Consider the following 20,915-nt stretch of genomic DNA (forward strand, 5'->3'; position numbering starts at 1 on the left):
CATTCCTGCTTGGGAGTCGTGACTCTCACTGCCTTCCCCGCCCCGCTTTGTGAAAAGATCTTTGCCGGTGCGCCGGGAGCGCAGGCGGAGCCCTCCCAAAGTGCTCCTGTTAGGACCCACCGCCATCCCCCACGTCACCACAGAAGTTTCTGTCTTTTCTTCCTGGGATCTGTTCTCTTCCTCCATCTGGGATCCTTCCTGGTTCTGGCCCCTAGGAGACGCCACCCGCTTCCCCCTCCCCCAGCGTATTCTTCGCTACAGCCCTACCCAAGGACTCGTCCTTACCCCAGTAGCTCCTGCCCCTTTAAGTGCTCTCCTCCCCGCCCCCCCGCTCCGCCGCCTCCACCGCTGCCGCCGGCCCAGGGCTGGGGGAGGAGGCGCCGCCGCCCGGCTGGGCCACCTGCGCCGTCGCCGCCGCCGCCCGGCCCTGCTCCAGGTGAGGCCCGGCACCCACGTCCGGTCCCGCAGTCCCCGGGCGGGCCGCCCCTGCGGTCCCTTGCCCCAGGATCCCTAGTGGCCGGGACTCAGGATCTGACCATCCCCCTACGGGAGCTGCCCTTCTTCCTCTCTCCCCCGCACTATCTACTTGCTTATTTCTCCCCTGTCCTCTGCAACCGGAATCCCGAGGCTTCTCACGCCTCTCGGCCAACCTCTCCGGGGTATTCCTCCTATTCTGGACCCATGATCTACCCCTCCCCTGTGCCTTCCTCGCCAGAACAATCTCCCGCGGTCTGGGTTTCGCCTCCTCTCCTCTGGAACCAGCGCTTTCCCACGCCATCCTAACCTCCAATGGGAGGGGGAATAACCGCCACCCCAACTCCTCGCATCGGTAGTAAGGGGGTTGGAGGTTTAGTCTATACTGCATCCACTTTCTGGCTCTGCTCCGCTTAGTTCTTTAAGTTCAACTAAGTCACATCTAAAGCTTTTCTCTAGTTGTCATCCCACCCCACCACTCCCCGAGTTTGGGGGTCTGACCTCAGCACCCGCTAACCTACCCAGGTTGGAAAGGCCCTGTTCTTGGGCCAGTCCAGCCTAGGAACCTCCCTACACTACAGTCAGGGGATTGGCGGGGGCGGGGTTGGGGGGGTCGGTGCCCAATTCTTGTGATTCTGGGTTTAAGGGGCTGAGGGGCTGTTGGCATTATAGTGGGTGTGGGAGGGGCTGGAACTAAATCTCTAAGGATATTGGGGTGGTGGGAAAGGCAGGGAAGCCCAGTCTTCTCTATTCAGATGCAAAGGGAGTCGCCACCCCTTAAGGAAATTAGGGCTTTCTTCATCCTCTCATGAGACCATCATGGAGAAGCTCATTGCTGTGTTTGTAACAGGATTGTGCGTGAATCTGAGGGGACACATACCAACTTGGAGAGGAGGTGTTATGGTCCTTTTGTTGTGTTATAGGAGAGAAGTAAAATGGTTACAGGGTTGAGGGCCATGTCCCTACTAGACCCTATCAACAGTATGAACCATTCAGCAAGTGAGGGCAAAGGAGATCTTTAATAATTACTGTATGTATCTCCATTGGGGAATTCCCCCTCCCTCCAAGTCCAGCTGCTCCCCCAGCTCTGTCCCTTCTTTTCTTGTGCTCTCGCCATCACCCCCTCTCCAGAAATGAGAGGGCAAGGTATTTGGATTTGCTTCAGATTCTTGTGAGTCTTGTTCCATGGGCTGGGAAGAAGCTGGAGGGAGGAGAGTGGTCAGCAGTGGTGTTTGGGATTAAATTCCAGGAGTGTCTGGAGTGGGAGAGGGAGAAAGGTAGAAGGATGCAAACAAACCCCTTCTCACTCCCTTTCTCTCTTCCTCCCAGCCCCCAGCCATCTGGCTTCAGAGTGGAGCCAGGCACTGTGGCAACTGACCCCAGAGTCAGGGTGGTGCAGCAGGAACACAAGTAGGGTGAAAAGGAGGAGCAGGTGCTGATTTCTCCCTCCCCATTTTTTTCGTTATCTGCCCACTGGCCTGGTTTGAGAGAGGTTTGGAGTATTCCCTAGGTACCCTTCTCACAAGTTGCTGGGGGAAAAAATGATCATTTCCCCTTTCCCCTTTCTAGTAGCTTCCTAGAGGGAAATGGGGTGAGTGATTGGCCACATCTGATGGGATTGAGGAATGTTTGGGGACACACGGGGTCAGTCTGCCCTCTGTCGTCTGGATGTGGGGAGAAGCACAGCTGCTGCCTGGGGTGGCTTCTGGCAAGTAAACACCCAGCTATTGGATATATTGACATCTCACCCTCATCCTTTCTCCAAGAGCAAGGAAGATCTCTGATTAGATGGGATTAGGAGGGGTCTCACTCAGGAAGGAAGGTGATTGTAGTCTTTATGCACCATATGGGAAGAATGGATCTTGCCCCACTTTCTATTCTAATCCCAGGTGGCCCTCTCTTATCCAACACCCCTCTTCCCTACTGCTCCTGACTGGGATAGTGCTAGGGGTTGCCCTGGAGACTAGGCCCGGGTCTCGGAAGGGGTGGGGGCAGTCAAGTGGGGCACAGGAGTAACCGGCTCTTCCGGAGCAGAGCGGAGCTAGCGGGTGGGTGGGTGTGGGTGTGGGGGAGGGGCGTGGCTACACCCGTCTGACCGGCACAGGCTCCTCCCCTGCCTCCTGTCTCCTACAGACCTTACGATTGGATTGGGGACTGGGGATGGGAGGTAGGAAGATTCTCCCTTATCCAACCTAGAAAAGGGAGGAGGGGAAAGAAAAAAAAAAGGATACTGCTCTCTCCTGGCCCTTTCAGAAGCCAGTTTCATGCCCAGAGCTCTCTTCTTCACTTGTATTTCTCTATATCTTTCTATCTACCTATCTATCGGGATGGATTAGGGGGCCAGGGTGCAGAGGGCTGCATTCCTTAGAAGTTTGCTGGATCCCTGCTTTCTTCGGAGGGAAGGTCCTCTCTCCCCTGAGTGTAGCTCCTATTTACTCAGGAACTTGAGGTCAGCAGGCTGTTCGAGGGTTTTTATTTTCTTCTCCAAGGTGACCTATAAATCTGTTACTTAGGAGAGAGGGTTTTGATTTCTTCTTGTCTACCCCTTCACCCTGGTAATCTGCTTTTCTTAGGACAGGGAGAGAAACCTTCCTAGTCCTTTTAGCCTCTTCTTTCTGGCCCTACAACATTGAGGCTTTGCTGAAGCTCACTTCCTTCTTAGCCTCTTTCAGCCATTTGTAGTAGGGAATGGAGTCTGTCCCTAAAATTCAGGAAGGGCCCACTCCTCTGTAGAGTACGCAAATCCAATCTAGACTTACGTATTTGGCTGTCATGCCCTGTCCCACCCAGTGTTCAGATCTCCCCCATCAGAACCCTAAGGAAAATGTATTTGTTGACCCTCCGCGCACATCTGCACAATGTCTGTTCCTCTTCCAGGATATTAAGCCTCAGTTTTGCACAGTTTAGGCCTTTGTTTGTAGAACTGCACTGAATTGAATTGAATTGCAAAGCCTTTTGAGTTGCAAGGAAAGAAAAGCTGGTTTCTAGTCACATTTTATCTATGTGACCTTGAACAAGTCAGTTAGCCTCTCTGGCCTTAATTTCTTTATCTGCCAAACAAGAGAAGGTTGAACTAGAAATTCTCTAAATTCTAACATCATATATGACACTGTTCCCCATCCTGGGGCTTTGCAATAAACATTTTAGATGATAGCCACACTCTAGTCCTCTGTTAGATTCTTAATGGAACTATAGAATAGGTGGACATTTGGGGCATCTTACTTGCAGGTCAGTTTTCTTGCTCATTCCCTGTCCTCTGACCAGATTTAGGCTAGACTCAGGTCTTTCCTGTCTGGTCCCAGAGCCAAGCTTTGTTTTCCTACGCACAGGAATCTTCCTGACTCGCAGGGCCCTGCAGATGTCGCTGGAAAAGTGGTGATCCAGGCACGACCAGGCTGCCCCCACAGGACAGAGGTGAGTGGGCAGCAGACACAGCAAGCTCTTGCCTTTCCCCACCCCTTTACCAGACTGAACTTTGCTGACTAACCTTTCCGCTTCTACACTTCCACTTTTCCACTACCCAGCCTGGGAAATAACTACCTTTGAAATTATCTACCCTACCCCCACCCGTAGGGAAGTGGCACATGCCTTGGTCCTAGAAATTTGGTCTTTTAGGTCAACCTTGGGACCATAGTACACCTTCCAGTTTGTTCTGGGTGAAGTAGGACTAGCAGCCACAACGAGACGTGGTGAGACGTCGTGCAGACGGAACTGCCTGGTAGGTTAGGGAGTCATCGGGGCGCTAGGACCCAGTTCCGGATCCGGGAAAGACCGACTGTCCGGCGCTAGGACCCGGTGGCTAGGCCTTGGAGGGCGGCTCTCTGACGACCGCAGCTTCACCGCCCCCTCTGGCTTCGACTTACTCCTCCCCTGCCGGCCATGTTGGCTCCGCTTGGGCCCCGCGGTTGAGCCGCGTCCCCCTCCCCCCTCCCAGACCCCAGACCCCCTCCCCCGCGATCCCCTCCCCTTCTGGCTCCCGGAGCGCGGCCATGTGAACCGTCCGTCCCCTGGGGAGAGACAAGCCCCGAGTCTGTCTGGACGCTGCCACCTCAGGTCTGTTGGCTCTGTGGCAAGGGGGCCTGAGGGGAGGGAGTCCTGCTTTCTTCCGTGGCTTCCTTTAGGAAACAGAGGCTCCGGGGCCGCTTAGAGCCTCGCCTGGGACGAGAAGCTGACTAGAGCTTATTTCCACTTAGGATCCAGCCCCAGACGTGGGGGTGTGGGGGTTCGCCCTAAGGAGAAGGAGGCTGCAGGGTCTGCTAAAGACCCTGGGTGGGGCAGTGGGGGCGGCAGTAACAGTGGAGGCTCCCCGGGGGAGCATCCACGACCACGACCACAACGAGGAGGAGGCAGAGAAGCCGCTTGGCTGGTGGAGATGACTCCTGAGGGGGACTGAGGTGGAATCCCCGGGAGGGGCTCCACCTCCTCGGATGGGGGTGGGGATTGCCCGAGTGCGAAGAGTAGGTGAGGGGGTTCCCTGGGCGGGTTAACCACCTTGTTTGTGGGGATGGGGCGTTTTGGCAGCAGCGAGTGGAGGGTGGAAGGGGTTTCCAGAGATCTCAGGGTGTCTCCCTCGGGGGCGGGGTGTGTGTGCGTGTGCGCGCGCACGCCCACGTTCTCATGATCGTGGCCAGACGGAAAGGGCCTTCCTGGAGTGGTGCTCTGCTTGGCTCTGGGCCCTTGAGTGCCAGGAGAATCACCCACTCTAGGATCGGGGTTGATAGGGCTGATGCTCAAACATCCGAATTTGAGCTAGGTTTAGGTACTGAGGGGAAGGATAAAGAAGGATTCCTTTCCAAGGGGGATCCCTCACCAGGGGGATCCCCATTTCCGTGGCTGAAAAGATAATCCTGCATCATCCCTTTCTTTCCTGTTCCCAGTTTTCAGGGGAAGGCAATGCCAATAGCAGTCGTTCTTTGTGGGATTTATTGGAGTGAGAGATTTGCATCCTTGGGGGGACGACCCCTGTCGTCAGGGGGGTAGCTACCACCTCCATCTGTACACAAACAGCCCCTCCCCCTAGCCTCCCGCAGGAAGTGGCCGGGAAATGGCAGCTGTGCGTTTGCTGCTGCGTCTCTTGTTGTTTTGAAATGTCCATTTTAATCAGATTTGGTTTCATTTTCTGAGGCCTCTGGGCAAGCTTGGATCCTGCCAAACATGTGGTCTGAGAGGCCTTTCGTTGGACCTTTTTTTTTTCCCCTGATAAACTTAATTTGTCAACTGGAAGTAGTCACTGTGGTTGATCCAGCTGATCCTGACACCCCCCCCTCCCCCAGCATCTCTTCCTCCGTGTCTTCATTTTTTTTCTTGAGCTAGAGGTCATAGAGGAGCAAACTCAGTCATCCATCAGCATTTTCAATACAAATGATGCAAATTCTCTCAGCAGGAGGACTTGGGATCTTCTGTGGCATGAGAGGAATGGCTTTTGGAATCCTGCTTAATATTTTAAGTATGACATTTTCTGTGTTGAAGAGCACCTGAACAACTGAGCTTCAGAGGTGAAGGGTAGATTCTAAGAGATGGAAGAGAAGAGGAAATAGGGAAGATTTAACTGTCAGTGGGATTTGTGTGTTGGGATGGAGACTAATTTGCAATGCGGGTGGTGGGCTTGTTCCTCACTGGTGATTGTAGCCTAAGGATAGTCCCTTGTGGGAATCCTGTCAGTTGACAGATTGCTGGAGAGTTTACCTTCTGCAGACTGAATGAGGGGAGTTAGCTGTCCTATCACTTACTCTTCAGCCCATAGAAGACATCTCTCTTACTATCCTTTTTGGAGAGTGATAAGCTTTTCCTCTGTTCTATGCAAAATCATATGTCTAGATTTTCTCTTTCTCCCACTTGATAACTCCAGGAGATTTCTACTATAGCAGATAGTGATGGACTGTGTGTACTATGTCCACAGGCACATCATTAGACACTGGGTTTGGTTAGAGATGAGTTGGCCATGGGATTATATATCTATATAATATTTTAGAGCTTAAAAAAGATTTTATTTTAGACAAAGGGGAAGAGAGGGAGAGAAACATCACTGTGTGGTTGCCTCTTGCGGCCCCCTACTGGGGACCTGGCCCGAAATCCAGGCATGTGCCCTGACTGGGAATCAAACTGGCGACCCTTGGGTTTGCATGCCAGTGCTCAATCCACTGAGCCATACCTGTCAGGGTGGGATTTTATATTTTGAGAGATGAGGTATTGAGATTATTTGGACTATGCTGAAAACTGCTTAAGCCTGGCATTTAAATAAACTTTTCATTATTTTCCAGTCACAAACTTCCCACCTGAATTGTACATGCCTAGAATGAAGGTCCAAGATATGAACATATAATCGTATGATTATGTGACAGTAGCATCATCACTTTTAAGATATCACATCATTGCTTTTTTTCACTGGGGCTTGTTGGGGTTGACATTCTGGAAACAGTAAAAACAAGTCCCATATCATTGTCCTTTTTTTTTTTTTTCTTACTCCTCTGCTTGACTGGTTGGTTCGAGTTGCTTTCTGATAGGGTTGATTTGACACTGAGTTTAAGTTCCCCTTTTTTCAACCTTTGTTTATCTAAATGGGACCTGACAGAATAGTAAGTTGATTTTTCCTGTTTGAGGTTGAAAGAATTAAAAAGAAAGACCACTCTTTTCTTTAGACTCTTTAAAAGAAATAGGAGTTGATTTTGAGAAAGTGGATACTGACTTCATTTGATACATGATTGATCAGAAAGTGGAATGAAACAGGCCTTCCATGGCCTTCTTGTAAAATGGATGTATTTTTCTATCAGAGGGGTAAATTTCTCAATATTGACCTTTTTTCCTTCCTTTTCACTCTCTAAAGGAAAACATTTGAGGTATAGATAGAACTAGGTGGGCTGACCTTAGAGCCAGTCAGAAACCTAGAATACCCTAAGAGGCTCATCTTGCAGTCTTGTGGTTCTGGAATCAGGTGTTGCCAGGAGAGAAGAAAAGCTTGTTATGGTTACTGTGTCTTGCTGCTGTTGACCTTTCTTACCACCTCACCTCGGAAGCGGTCTCCTGTATTTTTGTACTGTTAAAATAGTATGGAACTTTGTCTAGTAACTTACGTGATGTTTGACCTTGTGTGAGTTGAGCCGAAGTTTTTATGTCCTAGGACATAGAATGAAGTATAAAACTCTTGAGATATTTCCTGGGGCAAATAATCTTCCTGGTTTGTTTCTTAGGATATGGATATCCTCATATACTTAATAGCCCAGGATTAATACTTTATCGGCATTGTTACACATGGGTCAGAAGGACCATTTTTCACCAGTATGTCTGTCGATATAACTTTTTAAGGATTTTATTTATTTATTTTTAGAGGGGAAGGGACGGAGGAAGAGAGGGAGAGGAACATCAGTGCATTATCCTGATTGGGGCCCAGACTGCAACCCAGGCATGTGCCCTGACCGGAAATTGAACTGGCAACCTTTTGCTTTGTGAGACAATGCCAAACCCAAATGTTCTACACCGGTGTGGTCAGTCTGCATAATTCTGAAACTTATAAAATTCTGCAAAGCAAAAAGCTTTGAAGAATTTTGGGTTTGTTCTTGGATTGGGTCACTGGCAATAAAAGTAGAATTGTGTGCCCTGGCTGGTGTGGCTCAGTGGGTTGAGTGCCGGCCTACGAACCAAAAGGTTGCCAGTTCTGTTCCCAGTCAGGGCACATGCCAGGGTTGCAGACCAGGTCCCCAGTTGGGAACATGGAAGAGACAACCAGTCAATGTATCTCTCACACATTGATGTTTCTCTCCCTCTCTTCTTTCCTTTCCCTCTCTCTAAAAGTAAATAAAATCTAAATGATAATAATAATAAAGTAACTTTTTTTAAAAAGTAGAATTGTGTTATTGTGCTACTGAGTCTTTTGTCCTTCTCCTAGTTACAAAGAATAATTAAGAGGGCATTTTATAGCCCTGGCTGGTGTACCTCAGTGGATTGAGCACAGGCTGCAAACCAGAGGTTCATGGGTTTGATTCCCGGTCAGGGTACATGGCTGGATTGCGGGACCAGGTCCTCAGTGGGGGCCACATGAGAGGCAACCCCATGTTGATATTTCTCTCTCTTTCTCCCTCTCTTCCCCTCTCTAAAAATAAATAAATAAAACCTTTTTAAAAAGAGGGTATTTTACAGACTAAAAGGATGATGTAAACTTACCAAAAACTTATCGGCAGACGAAAACATGAGGGTTTTTAAGAGACAGGTGGTCTCACTATTTCTGGTTTCCTGGGACTCTTCATAACCTGCTTCACCAAACAGGATCTTTAACTTGCCTGATCAACTTAGGTTTTGGGGGACAGTGGATAGGGTGAGATATCTTCTTGTAGGAAAGAGTGGCATCCTTAACTATTAGAGCTGAATTTCTGAGAATCAATCAGAGCTGAAAGAGAGAAACAAACTCATTACAACCTCTGGAGTGTGGGTTTTAGTGTCCTGCAATTTCAGGGGCATTTTTTAGTCCTCTGACAATAAAGTGACCAGAGCTGTGACAGAACACCTAGCTTAGATTGTTACATGGTTCATTTGTTCAGTCAGCAAGTATTTTAAAATCTCTTTTATGCCTTGAGTATTCAGTTAAATCAAGCAGAACATTTTAATAATGTAGAGCTTAAATTTATGGCCTTTATACATTCTCTGTACTTCCTTGTTTCCTTGCCTTATTTTATTTTTTTTATCTTATTTATTTATTTTTGGAGGGAGAAAGAGAGAGGGAGAGAGAGAGAAACATCAATGTGTGGTTGCTGGGGCTGTGGCATGTGCCATGACTGGAAATCGAACCTGCGATGCTTTGGTTCGCAGCCCATGCTCAATCCACTGAGCTACGCCAGCCGGGGCTCCTTGCCTTATTTTCTTCAGAGGACCGCTGTCTGAAATAAGTCAATATTTGAGAGCCTTTCTTCCTCTAGAAATTGTTATCTCTATGAAGAATGAAGCTGGATTTATTGGTTCTCTGAGAATAGTAGGAGCAAAAGTGACATTTATTTGATGAGTAAGGTGGTAGAAAAGATCTAGTTATTCATTTGTTCAATCTATGGGTTCAACAAATATGTACTTCATTTGGCCTTTTTATGTACTTACCACTAACTTAAATGCTGGAGTCACATTGGTAGAACTTCGTAACTAGCTGATGTTGTAGAACCTATATTGTTTAGAATAAAGGACAGAGAACAGTCATCTTTGTGTTCTCTTGAGCAGCCTGGACGTGGTGGTTGTTTTGGAGTAGCTCTCTCCTCCTCCTCTACCTTGGTATAATCTTCCTTCTTTCTTCATCTTCCTCCCGCCTTGCTGTCCTACCTAGGAAAGGGGATTAAGGAAAGGACATTTTGAGGGAATGAGCTTCAGTTAATATATGCTGTCCTCTGAGTCAGAGTTTGAAAGGGAGATTGTTACCAGGGCTGTCAGAATGGGCTATGTTGAATGGGGAAGAAGCCATGTCAGTTTTGTGGTGTGGCACTTGGAACTTAGTATTGGTAAGCAGTATTGGAAAGATAGCATAGCCAGGGAAGGGATTTTTAGATATGAAAGTGAAACCATCCTTGTTTGCAGCATCAGGAACCTTGAAACAGTGAAAACTTTTGGAACTTCCCCAGGGTGCGGGGTAGGAATGGGGCAGCCTTTATATAAGAAGAGCAAGGTGTTTCACTCTTTGTGCTATTGATATCTTGGGCCAGATGATTATTTGTTGTGGGCTGTCTTGTGTATTGCAGGGTCATTAGAAGCACCCCTAGTTTCTACTTATTAGATGCCAGTAACATACACACTTTGTCATTACTCAGTACCCCTCCAGGGAGCAAAATCACCCCTGATTGGAAATCACTGTATTAGAGTATGGTGGGTAAATCCAGAGATGTGTAGAGTTGAGAAGTATTCTTCATAACATTCACAATTATAAAGTAAAACATAGTGGTGTGATTTATTTCTTTAATTATACAGAAAAAATTTGCATTTTCTGTTTAGTAAAGGTAAACATTGGAAACCTATGTGTGGAATTTTGGTATACTATATAGGAAGAACAAACCAAAGAGCTTTAGGTTTAGGGACTGCCAAAGTGTCTAGATGGATGGTGTTAATGTGTCTTGTTCTTCTGTGGGTAGCCTCAGAGGTCTGTTAGGATTGGTCAGGGCACCTGCAACAGTGTTGAAATCTGTAATATTTATTTTAGCACTTTGTGCACTGTCAGCCTTTTTCTGTTAAAATCATGACACAGGTTCACATAGTAGTAACTCTTAGTTACAACTGAGAGAAAAGCAGCCTATTTGGCCATATGGCAAGGACTTTACTGCTTCATGCTTAAGGGCCACCATCCTTTAACTCATATAAATGAAGCATAGAGGCTCTTAAGAGATCCATTTACCAGCTACTGGGACTGGGTTGGGTTCTGGCCTGATTGTACTTCCTGGTCATGAGAGCTGTCTGCTATTCTGGGGATTGGGCAGACTGATTTTTTTTTTTATTTGGCCAAAATTCTATTAGTTCAAAGGGAGACACTCTGCTTTACTGTTGTCCTTACTAGTTCTAGAAGGGAGGGCATAATTTATCACTCTTTATTGTGAAAAAAAAACAAAACAAAACATCTTGGGTAGGAAAGCTTCAAATGAAATAAGCCAGAGTTTATTCCTGAGAGAAGCTGTCCACATTTCCTTTGCTTTTCCATTCTTTGACTTCATATTTAAGTTACAGCTGAAATTAAGAGTTAAATTACTTATAAGGAAGTATGACTGTGTAATGATTTAAATTATACTTATATTTTGACCTTTTGGTCCTGATTATCTTTTTAATCCTCACCCAAGGATATGTTTATTGATTTGAGAGAGACATCAATTGGTTGCCTCCTGTATGCACCCCAACTAGAGATCAAGCAAACTTTTGGTATATGGGATGATGCTTTAAGCCCCTGAGCCACCTGGCTAGGGCAGCCCTCATCTTTTTGAAAACTAAGCAGTCTGTACTCTTTTTGTCTAATAATTACAGGTGACATTTATTGAATGCTTACTTGGTGACAGTGTGTTAGGTATGTTGATTTTCTCATTTAATCCTTACAAGCCTTGGAGGTGAGTACTAAAGTTCTTACTAATGATGAAACTGAGGCTCAATAATGTTAAGTGATTGTCCAAGGTCACATAGCTAGTATTAGCAGAGCTGGGATTTGAACTGGAGCCCACTGTGTTGTGCTGATCTCACTGCACAGCATAAAGGGTATTTTTTATGTTTCTAGGAGGCCTCTTGTATTGATAAATGAAGTGATTGTGGTCCTGATGACCTTTCAGTAGAGGTTAGTGGAGAAACAGACCTCAGGTACTAGATAACTTCCCATTCCTTTTACTTATCTGATTTCTGTGAGCCATCCATTTATTCTTATTAATATATAATTTATGAGACAGGAAATGCTGTCCTCTCCCAGAGTAGCAGAGAGGAGGAGGAGGTCACTAGTTTCCTCATGGATTCAAATAGAAAATGGAAAATGCCCTGGTATGGCTTAGTGGACTGAGTGCCAGCCTGAGAACCAAAAGGTCACTGGTTCAATTCCCAGTCAGGGCACATGCCTGGGTTGCAGGCCAGATCCCCAGCTGGGGGCGTGTGAGAGGCAATCAATGGATGTTTCTCTGGCACATCGATGTTTCTCTCCCACTCCTTCCCCCTCCCTTCCCCTCTTTCTAAAAATAAAGAAATGAATTTTTAAAAAAAAGTAAAACAGAAAAATGAACTGTGGCCTATCATTGAATGGAAAGATTATAGTCCAGTGAACATAGGAGAGAAGGTGTGTGTATCACAGAAACATACCAGGGGAGATGTGGCTGTGTGTAAAACTGAGGGAGAGTGAAGATGGGAGTCAGATGAGATTGGCTCTCCAAGCATAGCATTTCTGGGACTTCTGAAATGAATTTCTGAAAGTTCTCTGGTCTGTGATGGAAGCTTTGGGAGGAATCTTAACTAACCTAGAGGGTTAGTGAATGAACTTTCCTCCTTGATGTCTTTCATTTCAGAGGGATCCTTAATCTAATGATGTCTGTGTTTCAGGCGCCTTACTGCTGTGGAATGGTCTTAACTATAGGAAAAATCCTGGAGGATCCTGAGGTCTTTCTCTATAAAGACCCAGTTTCTTCATTGATGCATAGCAAGTTTAGGTTTACTGCTTATTTTAGCGTGAAGATGGGAAAATAAGTCAATCTTAAAAACCTTTTTCCTGAAATCAACAAAAAATACAATAGCTTTTTTTTTTTTTTTAAATTTTTGTTTTTAATTTATTAATTTGAGAGAGAGAAGTGGAGAGGAAGGGAAGGAGAGAAAGAGAAACATGATTTGTTTTTCCACTAATTTTGCATTCATTGACTGATTCTTGTGTATGCCTTCAGGAAGCATCTAACCTGCAACCTTAGTATATCAGGATGATGCTTTTTAACCAAAAAAGCTACCTGGCCAGGGCACAAATTGGTTTTATTTCTTATTTTTTTAATTTTTAGTTAAACCCTGGCTGGATAGCTTAAATAGAGAACATCTTCCCAATATGCCAGGGTTGCAGGTTTGATCCCTGGTGAGGGCACATATAAGAATCAATTATGAATGCATAAATAAGTAGAACAACAAACTGATATTTCTCAGTCTCTCTCTTTCTCAAATGAATACATTTAAAAATTTTTTTAAATTAAAGTTTTAGTTAAAATTGATGAAAATAGAGCTAATTATGGTATTTAGCCTGGAAAGTCTTATAGCTATCATGCCGTCTCCTATACAGGGTTCATATTTCATGCTTAGAATTATGTTAAATTTGCATATTACCTAATGGTGTCTAATTTGTATTATCTAGCACAGGGGTCCCCCACCTCTGGGCCACAGACCGGTATCGGTCCAGGCCTGTTAGGAACCGGGTTGCACAGCAGGAGGTGAGCTTGAATGTAATGTGCTTGAATCATCCTGAAACCATCCCCTCCACCCTGGTCTGTGGAAAAATTGTCTTCCATGAAACCAGTCCCTGGTGCCAAGAAGGTTAGGGACCACTAAATACTCAGGAACATAATATATTCTTAACCAATTTATTTATTTTTTAAAAAAGTTTTGCTTCTGGTTCTTTTTGAAAAGAGATTATTTAAAACCAACTAGGTAAGCTTACTGCCTCATCTTGGGAACTTGATAAAGAAATCTTTCTACCTGAATTCTTCTGGGCTTTTAAAAAACATGGTAACCCAAGGAGCTACTTTTTTAGTATCCATGCAGATCATGTCCCTCACATATCAAATTATATGTACTAGTATAATACATTATAAGTATCTGGTTGACGTGTCAGACTACCAATAATTCTGGCTTCTGCTTTCTTTCGTCCCTCTTCTCTTTGCTCTATCAGAGAAAAAATTACTCTGATCAAAGGCTTTACTGTATATCACCTCATATTAGGGAGAGAATAGAAAGCTTTTTTAACCCTACTACCTCCAGATGAGCCACTGCATTTTATAAATATAAATATCTAGCTATTCTCTCCATGAACTTTTCCATTTAAGCCACAAAACCAGAACTTCATGAACCATGGTAGATATAACAGTAATATTCCCTGGGACACCCTTTTAATAAATTTTTCACCTCTGATACTTTTTGAGCTATATTCTTAGCATGGTATTTCCCATGGAAAAAGAAGTGTTGCTGGATATTTCAGTTTTGCCATTATGGTCACCTTTGCTGAAATGTATTCTTGTTTTCAAATCCCTTTACTAAGGTAACAATATTATCTTCTTCAGACATCTAGGACTATAGATAGGATAATGTAGAAATTGTTTAAGTATACTAAATAAAAACAGGATTTATATCAATTATGCTTTTCAGCCAATAGCCCCATTTCCATGGCTGCCTATCAAAATGATGGCTTTGAGAACCTTCTCTGGGTCTCTGGCCTTACTTTGAAGAAAAAAAAAAACCCAAAAGGATGGAAAATGTTAGATGATAAAATAGGGGGCTAATAATCTAACAAAGAAGGGTAACTTGGGCTAAGAGTTTAAGAAGGTGGTGCTAACAGAGGGGGAAGACTCCTGCAGGCTTGTGTCTTGGTTTTTCTCACTAACTCTTTTTATGTCTACAAGGCTGACTGCCTAGGGTATGAGTATGTTTCTTTCTCCTCTTTTTTTTTTTTTTTTAACCTGGCCCCTCCCCTAGTACTTAGGTGGAGAAGGGTAAGTACATAGAGGGGAGGAGTCATTCCCTGTAGAAAATTCCAGGTGACATAACTTTGTTTAACCACCAGTATTTTTTTTCCCCCTTGTCTCTCCCCTCCTACAGAAATGGAGGCCAACGACCATTTTAACTTTACTGGCCTTCCCCCTGCACCTGCTGCCTCAGGACTGAAACCCTCTCCCTCCTCAGGGGAGGGCCTCTACACTAACGGGTCTCCCATGAACTTCCCCCAACAAGGGAAAAGTGAGTGTGAAGCCACATGGCCTGGGGTGGGGGGGGGCATTATTCCTTTAGAGCAGATTGATGAAACAAGATTTGGTTCCCCTTTGGGCCAGCTACCTCATAACAGTTCTGTGTCATTGGTAGAGGGAGGGAGTGAATCCTCAGAACTCCAGCTGCTGAAGGGAAATCCAGCTTCTAAGAACAAGCTCTAGAGGGTTATGGAAGCCACACTTTTAGCCTTGACTTAAGGTTGGAAGCGGTTAGAAAAACATAGTGGCTTTTTCATCTTAGCCTACTATTCTGTCAGTCCTGTTCCCTGGCTACTGCCAGAGAGTGGTGAGGTGGCTATGGCTTCTGATAACCAGGTTGAACTCATGAGAGAGATAAAGGGCCCGCCCTCTGAGAAGCTGTATTTAGAATTTGGAGAAGCCACACCTAGGACTGGGGTGGAGGGGTTGGGGGAAGGTTGGGATGTGTTTGCCTTTCAGTTTGTGCAGCAGAAAAGCAGGCAGATGCTTGTGCCACCTCCTATCCTTGTGGTTGGAAGATAGGGACAGGGAGAGTTTTCATGCTTGTTTACCAAGTTTCCCATAGAGAAACTTCAAATTCCAGATAGATGTATTATTGCAGGGATCAGGTCTTGTCCTGGATTTGGCTTATTAGTTGCTGTGTACCATGGCTCTGCCAAGTATCTCTCTAATTTTGCCAGGGTTTCAGGTACTTTATGCTTGGAAGCAAAGAGAAGCCCAAATGCTTCTCTCCTTCCTTGCAACAGAAAATACTGCCATAGGCTTATACTTCCCACCTCTCTTTCCTATCCACAAGGGGGTCACAGGTAGCTAGAATCTCTTTATTTATTTCACCTATTCTCCCCTAGCTTCCTTATGTTTTCATTCCTTTTATTTTGATTGACCTCCAGTCTAGAGATTGCCATTGCTACTGTGAACTCAAGTCTGCAGCACTAGTCATGCAGAGATTCCCGCCCCTCCTCCCTGCATATTACTCTCCAGTGCCTTATGGGGAGGGGCCAATCCCAGCCTTCTGAGCTGGGATCTTGCTGCTGTGGTGACTGCAAATTCTATTCTTAGCCCAGCACAAAGTGCTGGATCTGCATGTGGCAATGAGGTGGAGGCTGTCCCTTTGGTGCCACTGTGGGGCCAAACAGGCACTGGGAAGAAAGGGGGGCAGGAGAATTCAGTCATGCCACTCTAGGGGAAAATTCCTCTAGAGAATGAAGATGGGAAAGAATGCAAGTCACTGCAGGATGTCTGCAAACAGCCTCATTTAAACAAAATAAAAATCCCAGAGCATCAGTAGCAGCCAGCTCCCTGCTGGTCACTCCTGTGGTAGACCAGGAGAACTCTCCAGCCCCCTACTCAGGAGCCTCAGTAGCAGTTGCTAAGCTCACATCCAGGAGCATCTGTGTTGGGTGTTCCCTGGAGACCAAAAAGAGCTATAAATATAACAGAGGGGGAATCCCCCTCCCCTTCACCTTCCCTTTTTCTAGTCAGTGTTATTCTTTTGGTAGAGTTGGTAGAGTTACTTGTACACATGTCTGTAACTGACCCTTTTTCCTCTTTCTCTGCCAGGTTTGAATGGGGATGTGAATGTTAATGGCTTATCTACTGTATCTCACACTACTACTTCAGGGATTTTGAATTCTGCTCCCCACTCCTCTAGCACCTCACACCTCCATCACCCCAACGTGGCCTACGACTGTCTCTGGAACTACTCGCAGTACCCATCTGCCAATCCTGGCAGCAACCTCAAGGACCCACCCCTTCTCTCCCAGTTCTCGGGGGGACAATACCCACTCAATGGCATCCTTGGAGGCAGTCGGCAACCTTCATCCCCAAGTCACAACACTAACCTTCGGGCTGGGAGCCAAGAGTTCTGGGCCAACGGTACCCAGAGTCCCATGGGGCTCAACTTTGACTCACAGGAACTGTATGATTCCTTTCCTGACCAGAATTTTGAGGTGATGCCCAATGGACCCCCTAGTTTTTTCACCTCCCCACAGACTTCTCCCATGTTGGGCTCCAGCATCCAGACTTTTGCACCCTCCCAGGAGGTAGGGCGTGGTATCCATCCTGATGAAGAGGCAGAAAAGGAGCTGACTTCAGTTGTGGCAGAGAATGGCACTGGCTTGGTAGGCAGCCTGGAGCTGGAAGAAGAGCAGCCAGGTATAACTGTGGGCCTGTGAGCTGGGCTGGGAGAAGGAAAATGGGACTGTGGGGGCAGTGGCTTTTTGAGGTGAGGAAAACTTGTCTTTCCAGCTCTCTGCAGTGGAGGCTGATTTGCATGTTGGTGATTAGCAGAGCCAAGTAGCTGGTGTTTTTGTGGCAGCAGCACCAGCTCGTGAGTGGGAGTGCAAATTATTTCAAGCTCATGCAGAGCTGCTGGCCTGGAGAGGGCAGGTGGGCGAGCCTGAAACAGCCCCAACAGTCCCCTGTATCAGGGCTTCTTCCAAAATATAGGAAGGGGTTGGAGGATTAGCAGGGGGCATTGAGGCCATTTTGACTTGACTATGGCAGGGCTAGACTCGCTGCAAAAGTGGCCCGAGCCCTAGTAGTGACTGGCACTTAAAGGAGGGAAAGAAGCAGGCAGAGCATACTATTGCTTGTCTGATCACAATTTTGTTTCTTTTTCTGTTTTTGTGAGCATTAGTACATGTGATCATCCCTTCCATCTTTTCCCTCTAAATAGATAAATGCCTAGTTTGCTATTGATTCCAAGTATAAGGATGGCCACCCTGTACAATTACAGGATGCTTTCTCTGTTTACTACTCCCTGTTTCCACTGAATGGGGGAAATAGATGCATTCACAGTGGGAGTCATGTCTCAGACCCCATATTCCTCCCCCCATCTTTATCTGCTGTAAGATGTTAATAGTACTCAGTAAATATTGTACTTACTGAAAATATCTAGATATGATCAGCATCTAACATAGAATTGGCACCTATAAATGTTGAAAGAAAGAACATCTCTCTAAGCAAAGATTGACTGCCTGCTATAGCTAAAGGAACCAGGGGAAGGCACTGATTTTGACTTCTGTTCTCTCCTGGTATTTCCTAGAACTGAAGATATGTGGCTACAATGGCTCCATCCCTTCTGTGGAATCATTACACCAGGAAGTCTCAGTCTTGGTCCCTGACCCCACAGTGAGCTGCTTGGATGATCCTTCACATCTTCCTGATCAACTGGAAGACACTCCAATCCTCAGTGAAGTCTCTCTGGAGCCCTTTAATACCCTGGCGCCAGGTAGGTTTGCAGGCTGGCTCCCTTCAGAGGATAGCCATGCAGAGGATAACCAGCTTGTACTACCTGGAAGAAAAGTAAAGCAGGGGAAAGGATTTGGGAATTAGGGGTGTTGAGGTCTCCAGATATTCCTGTGACAGAATACAGTCTCATGCCACTGGCCTGACTGGGCTAATTGCACTCTGAGCTGAATTAGTTCATTTCCTAGGTTTTTCCCCAACGTTCCTTTTGGCCAAGAGCCCTGGGCTTTAATAATTCACTGGATAGGGACTTATTACCACACAGTTGGGCTGTTTGGGTTCTTACTAAGTAGGAAGAAGACATTTGCCAGTAAACAATTACCTTTCACCCCACTGACATGTAAGAAAGGCCTATTTTATAATTAATGCTAGAATTTTGCACTGGTCTATAGGTTGTTATAGTGCCTTGGCTTTTTCCTTCATTTCTACTCTTATAATCCCCTATAGCCTAGTGAATTCACTCTTTCATGAGGGGGCTACAAAATTTCCCTAATGTATTATTATAATGAACCTTCAGACTGTGGGAACTAGAATTAGATGTATACAGACAAGTATTTCTTAAATATTGCTTTCTGATTTTTCTACCTCCTGAAGAGCCCGTAAGTGGAGGACTCTATGGTATAGATGACACAGAGCTGATGGATGCAGAGGACAAGCTGCCTCTTGAGGACAGCCCTGTGATCTCTGCCCTTGATTGTCCTTCCCTCAACAATGCCACTGCCTTCAGTCTCCTGGCAGATGACAGTCAGACTTCAGCCTCTATCTTTGCTAATCCCACCTCTCCACCCGTTCTTGGAGAGTCTGTGCTGCAAGGTAAGTGAGGAGAGGTAGGACAAAGAAAGTCATTGACCTGGGAAAAGGTGAGAGAACAGGATCCATAGTTAGGGCATTAGGGGTGGGATATCTGTGGAAGCACCTTGTTGGGAGCTAAGGGGGCTGGGATAGTGTGTGGGGGAGGGACTGGAAAAGGCATAGGCCACTCCACCCTGACTTCTGCCCTGTGCCCAGAAGGTCTTGTGAGACTTGGAGTTTGCAGGGAGGAGGCCAGGGACCTTAACTGGCTCCAGGTAAAAGATGTTTCTTCACACATTGACAGAAGCAGCAGCTTTGCCCTTTAACCTTCATGAATGGTTGGGGAGAACAGTCAAAGGCTAATTCTCTTTTACCAACTCTAGGGAAAAGCTGTTGAAGTAACCCTGTTTATCTTAGTCCAGGTTTGACTGAGTAGATTCTTTTGTTTTATATGACATCATTTTTCCTTTATTCATCTGGTCTCTTTGCATTCTAGATAACAGCTTTGACCTGAATAATGGTAGTGATGCAGAACAGGAAGAAATGGAGACTCAGGCTTCAGAATTCCCACCACCTCTGACCCAGACAGCCCCTGACCAGTCATCCACTGTTCAGCTACTTCCAGTGGCCTCACCAGCAGTCTCACCAACAGCCTCCCCAGCAACCTCCCTGGCAGTTTCTCCAGCAGCCTCCCCAGAAGTCTCTACAGAGGTCTCCCCAGCAGTTTCTCCAGCAGCCTCCCCAGAAATCTCCCCAGCAGCCTTCCCAACAGTCTCTCCAGCTTCCTCACCAGCCCTCCCACCAACCTCCTCAGAAGTTTCCTTGTCGGCCTCCCTGGTTACCTCCCCAAAAGCATCTACTACAGCTTCTCCTGCAGCTGTCTTCCCAACAGCCTCCCAAGCAAATAAGGATGTCAACAGCTTCCCCGAAACCACTGCTGACCTGGAAGAGATCACAGGAGAAGGAGTCACTACTTCTGCTGGTGGTGAGTATACAGATTGTCTTCTACCCCTAGCCAGTTCCAGGAAGAATTTCTGTTCCGTGTGGTAATTAGCCCTTCCCTGCTGGCCTGTCGTTTGGGTGTTGTTTGAACTCTAAACTTTGGGTATCCCCTGTTTTTCTCCCAAGGTGATGTTCTAAGGAGACGGATTGCTACCCCAGAAGAAGTTCGTCTACCCCTCCAACATGGGTAAATGCTCTAATTTGCTATCTGCATTGACCTTGACAAATTTATTGAATGACTCTGAGAAAAAGGGAAGGGAGCTCCTCACCTGAGCTGGGGAAGAATGGGCTAGACAGGATGGATTAAAGGACAGTTATCTGCAATGATAATCTTTTTCTTGAGGATCCTACCTAGGCTTCCTTTCTTCCGCTCTCAGGGTCTGCTTCCCTTACCTATACTCTCCATCTTGTGGCCACTCAGTTTTTTGCTGAGGGGGCTATAGCTCTTTTACTGTTTTCAAACCCACCTGGTAACCATACAGCTCAGATACCCAAATTAGCTGACTTGTCCTGTATGCTTAAAGAATGTCCTGTATGCAGTGAATGGGGAGTGGCTTAGTCCCAATGAACTGAGATTTTTTTTTTAGTGTTCTTCAGAGAGGTAAGGGCAGGAACAGTACGTGACCAGAATGAACAAGCCAGCTGACACCAAAGGCCTTGTAAGAATCAATGCCTTCCTGATCTTCCCCACCCCTACCCCTCTAGGCTATTTGTGGTCACCAAGTCTGAGTTCTGCTTAAAGTTTTGAGACAAAGATAAGGCTTAGTCTTAGAATAATCTATTGCTCAGAACACAGAGTTCTTTAGTAAACCGTGGCCTATGGAGTCATTTCATGGAGTCAACAGTGAGTTTACTCTACCTCTTGCCTCCCCCCACCCTCTGTCATTTCTGCCTTTATTCCCTTAGGTCTTCATCCTCTTTACTGGAAACCTAGTAATTGCCCTGAACGGCATTGGTGATTGGGGTTTCTGGCTGCTTGTATCACTGACT

The 20,915-nt window shown here is 46.1% G+C and overlaps 1 protein-coding gene across 5 annotated transcripts in view; it reads left to right on the plus strand.

Moving 5' to 3' along the window:
- Nucleotides 1–20,915, plus strand: part of BAZ2A (bromodomain adjacent to zinc finger domain 2A) — a 36,006-nt gene that overhangs the window by 986 nt on the left and 14,105 nt on the right. For 2 of the 5 annotated variants that reach the window (XM_045828992.1, XM_045828995.1), the window contains exons 2-8: nt 3,804–3,888; nt 14,737–14,874; nt 16,443–17,036; nt 17,929–18,114; nt 18,726–18,944; nt 19,420–19,908; nt 20,052–20,112. In XM_045828992.1, coding sequence (XP_045684948.1) covers nt 14,739–14,874; nt 16,443–17,036; nt 17,929–18,114; nt 18,726–18,944; nt 19,420–19,908; nt 20,052–20,112 — 1,685 coding nt within the window. In that variant the 5' untranslated portion in view covers nt 3,804–3,888; nt 14,737–14,738. Of the gene's footprint in view, nt 1–381; nt 437–3,803; nt 3,889–4,405; nt 4,528–14,736; nt 14,875–16,442; nt 17,037–17,148; nt 17,271–17,928; nt 18,115–18,725; nt 18,945–19,419; nt 19,909–20,051; nt 20,113–20,915 lie in introns of those variants that run through there. The other 3 variants (XM_045828993.1, XM_045828994.1, XM_045828996.1) reach the window with 3 other exon arrangements.

Source organism: Phyllostomus hastatus, unplaced genomic scaffold, assembly GCF_019186645.2.
Source record: "Phyllostomus hastatus isolate PE091 unplaced genomic scaffold, TTU_PhHast_1.1 phas_scaffold_93, whole genome shotgun sequence".
Classification (NCBI taxonomy): Eukaryota; Metazoa; Chordata; class Mammalia; order Chiroptera; family Phyllostomidae; genus Phyllostomus; species Phyllostomus hastatus.